Source organism: Meleagris gallopavo, chromosome 29, assembly GCF_000146605.3.
Source record: "Meleagris gallopavo isolate NT-WF06-2002-E0010 breed Aviagen turkey brand Nicholas breeding stock chromosome 29, Turkey_5.1, whole genome shotgun sequence".
Lineage (NCBI taxonomy): Eukaryota > Metazoa > Chordata > Aves > Galliformes > Phasianidae > Meleagris > Meleagris gallopavo.
The window spans coordinates 2,865,673-2,868,968 of NC_015039.2; the positions used below are offsets into that span (position 1 = coordinate 2,865,673).

The 3,296-nt window shown below is 57.0% G+C and overlaps 1 protein-coding gene across 1 annotated transcript; it reads right to left on the reverse strand.

The window, feature by feature from the left end:
- Nucleotides 1–16: 16 nt before the first annotated feature.
- On the reverse strand, nucleotides 17–3,290 carry NFE2L1 (nuclear factor, erythroid 2 like 1). The gene is made up of 4 exons (XM_003214118.3): nucleotides 2,966–3,290; nucleotides 2,656–2,745; nucleotides 2,163–2,324; nucleotides 17–1,771 (listed from the first exon to the last, which is right to left on the reverse strand). The coding sequence occupies exons 1-4, from the start codon at nucleotides 3,269–3,271 to the stop codon at nucleotides 434–436; spliced, it is 1,896 nt and encodes a 631-aa protein (XP_003214166.2). The 5' UTR covers nucleotides 3,272–3,290; the 3' UTR covers nucleotides 17–433.
- Between the last annotated feature and the right edge of the window lie 6 nt (nucleotides 3,291–3,296).

Here is a 3,296-nt window from a genome sequence, read left to right on the forward strand (position 1 = left end):
AAAAGAAAAAAAAAAAAAAACCAAAGAAACAACTACCTGAAATCACAGAACTTTGGAAGTTCAGAAAAATGTCTCTCCTATCGCTTGGTTTTAAGTTCATTTGCTTAAATCTCTTTTCTTATTTAAAGCCAGTTCCTAACAGTAGTTTTTCCGCCTCCGCTGATCTCCCCACCAGTGATGCCAGCTGATTTCCTGCGCTCAAAGGATTCCAGGCTGTGGAAGGTGCTGGGCTCGCCAGTGCACTGTCCGCTCGTCCCCGTCCCTCCCCACAGGGAGCGCTCGGCCGCAGTCCCTCCTGTACACTGACCGGCAGCAGTCACGTTTGAGAAGATATATTGGATAAAAGGCATGAAAGTTCCTCTAAGCACTTCCAGGCTCAGCCCTTCTCCAGTTCTACCTTGAGCGATTCTCCCACTCCTCCCGCGTGCCTCCCTCACTTCCTGCGGTCCTTCTGTTTCCTCTCCTGCCTCCTGGCCTGCTGGTCAGCCAAGGTGCGAGGTATCAAGATGACGCTGCCGTCGCTGGCGTACTGCAGGGCGTACTGATTGGGGGAGTAGGGCTGGCCGTTCTCATCCCGCAGCCGGCCGAACACCTCCTGGTAGAGGTTCTGCACCTTCTGCTTCATTTGGCGGATGGACTTGAGGAACTCCACCTTCTCCCTGAGCAGTTTGGACTTGTCCCTCTGCAAGTCCTCCACGTCGCGTTCCAGGTTCAGGATGGTGTCCAGCTTCCTCTTGCGGCAGTTCTGGGCAGCCATCTTGTTCTTGCCTCGCCTCCTGATGTCTCGGATGAGGCTCAGCTGCGCCTCGCTGAGCTGGTACTTGGAGAGCAGTTCATTGAACTCCTCCACGGGCAGGTTGATGATCTTGTCGTTGGTGAAAGGGATCTTCATGGCTCTGGCTCGATGCTCATCCCTGCTCATCTGCTTATCCAGGAACTCGGACGGTTTCTCCTTGCTGCTCTTCTTCCCCACGCTGGGCAGCTTGGGCTCCTCGGGATCCAGGGTCTCCGGTGCCATGTTGTAGGTGTGGTTGTGGCCCACGTGCTCCAGGTAAGGCAAGTAGTGGAGCTGCGACGGGTCCTGGTAGCTCATGCGGCAGAACTTGCTGTACTCGGGCTGGTACCCAACTGCCCCTTCCGCTTCTTCAAAGTCCACGTTTTCAGAGTCTGAGCTGTAGCCGACAGCTCCTTCCTCAGAAAATGAGGAGGAAGAGGAAGAGGAGGAGGAGGAGGAAGAGGAGGAAGAAGAAGAGGAAGAGGCTTCTGAGCTGCTAAGGGAAGCAGGACTGTGGCCAGAATCCAGAGAAAGACCTGAGTCAGAATCAAACTCCTCTTCCAGCTGCGAGGCCTGCACTGGGTTGAAACCTTCTTCGATGGCCAAATCCATCAAGCTGATCTCATCAAGCATGGCTTCATCAAGAAGGCCGCCCAGCGGGTCCGGCAGCTCAGGGCCCGCCGTCTCATTGACCGTACTGTTCAGCTGTGGGGGGAAGAAGATCCCACTGAAGTTGGTGGAGCTGAAGGTGGTGTTGAGGCCGGTGGAGTTGTCCGGCGCCAGCTGCAGCAGCGCTGAGCTGCCACCCATGGAGGGGCTTTCAATTTCAGAGCTGAAGAGGGAGAAGTCCTGTGAGCAGCTGCCCAGAGAGGCCTGATGCAGGCTGACATTCTGATTGATGGGAGTGTTTGGGGCGAGGTTGTAGTTAGAAGTCAGCAGGTCTCCGCTTGTGCCGTTGTAAAGGGTTTCAGCGGTCGTGCTGTTCACTTCCATAGCCTGGAAGAGACACGAAGCAGATCAGCAAATCAACCACGTTCAGGCCCTGCCTTTTCACTGCCCTTCACCACCAGGATACACCAAAGACACAGCGTTTCTAGCTCTTGTAGAAGGAGCTACATCTCCAGTCAGCCCAGCACCATCCGCCAGCTGCAGATTTAAGACACTGCCAGCAACATCCACACGGGCACTCAATGTCACCGCACAGGCTATGGCAAAACCAAAGCTGCTGTTCCGAACCTCCAACTGCCATTCTCCAGGAGCTGGGTGCTTGGAACACCCACTGGACCTGCACTAACCTCACCTGAGCGATAACCTGCGCCTAGAAGGGCAAACCCCTTCCCATTGCCACCCTCCAGCACCAGCAGCTTCCACCCCAGGGTGCGCTGACCTGCATTTCCATGATAGACATGAGGTCCTGCCACTGCTGCTCCAGATCGAAGGGCGACTCGGCCTCTGGGAGGAGAGGAGACAGCAGGCTGCTCTGGATGCCCGCAGGCCGGCTCTCGCTGGGCACAGCTTCGCTTAGGGTGGAGACATCTGCAGCTGGAAACTGAACCACGTGAGGCACAGTCAGTCCCCAGCTGATGAGCCGCGGCCAGGGAGGCAGCCAGCCCCAATGCCCTTCCACCTCCACGCCGGCAATCGCTTCTCCTTTGTTCAGAGCAAAGCGGTTGCAGTTATTCCTCCGCAGTTCGCTATGAACTAATTAGAAGCAAAGCCAGAAGTCTTTAATTAATTGTGACCACCCCACACCCTCCCCCCGCTGCTACTTTCGCAGGCACAATGCCTGGAGCCTCCTTAAACAGCCTAACCCAATTTACTGCCAGCCCTGCGCTCTCGATGAGGGGTACAAGCGGCACCACAACCCCATCCTCGCTCACCTCCGAGTTCTCCCCGAAAGGGAAGGTGGCCTCCAGCAGCCTAAGGCACTCCTCCAGGGACAGGGCCGTCTGATCCTCCACGCCAGGCACCTGATGGGAAACACAAGCGACCACAGCCCCGGGATTAGGAAGGAGGCGATGAAAAAACAAGCTCCTACAGCACAGCTTCATTACAGTGCATCCAAAAAAGAGCCAGAGGCCCCACCCAATGCTTCCGAGGTGCTTCCAGCACTGGGTTGGGGCTGGAGGGGACCCTGAGCCGGCAGTGCAGTGCAGCAGAAGCTGTGCTGGATGCCAGCCGTTCCGTTACCTGCGCAGGGAAGCTCTCCCCAGTCTCGCCATCCACTAGCAGGTTCCTATTGGTGACCTGTCCTCCCGCGCTCCTCCAGCCGTCCCCGCGCTCCCTCCCATCGCTCAGCTCTTTGTCCACTTCGCTCTCTTTCTGTCGGTGGCTGTAGTCAAAAATCTCTCTCCCGGCGCCCAGATCGATGTCCTGTCTCCACAGGATGTCAATCAAATCGATGTCCTGAAAGACACACGCACGCACACGGAATCGCTCAGCACGGGCCCCTCCGGACCCCTCGGCCCAATCCTCTCCCACCGCCCCCCGCACCATTCCTTCGGCTCCTGCGGGGCGCGGC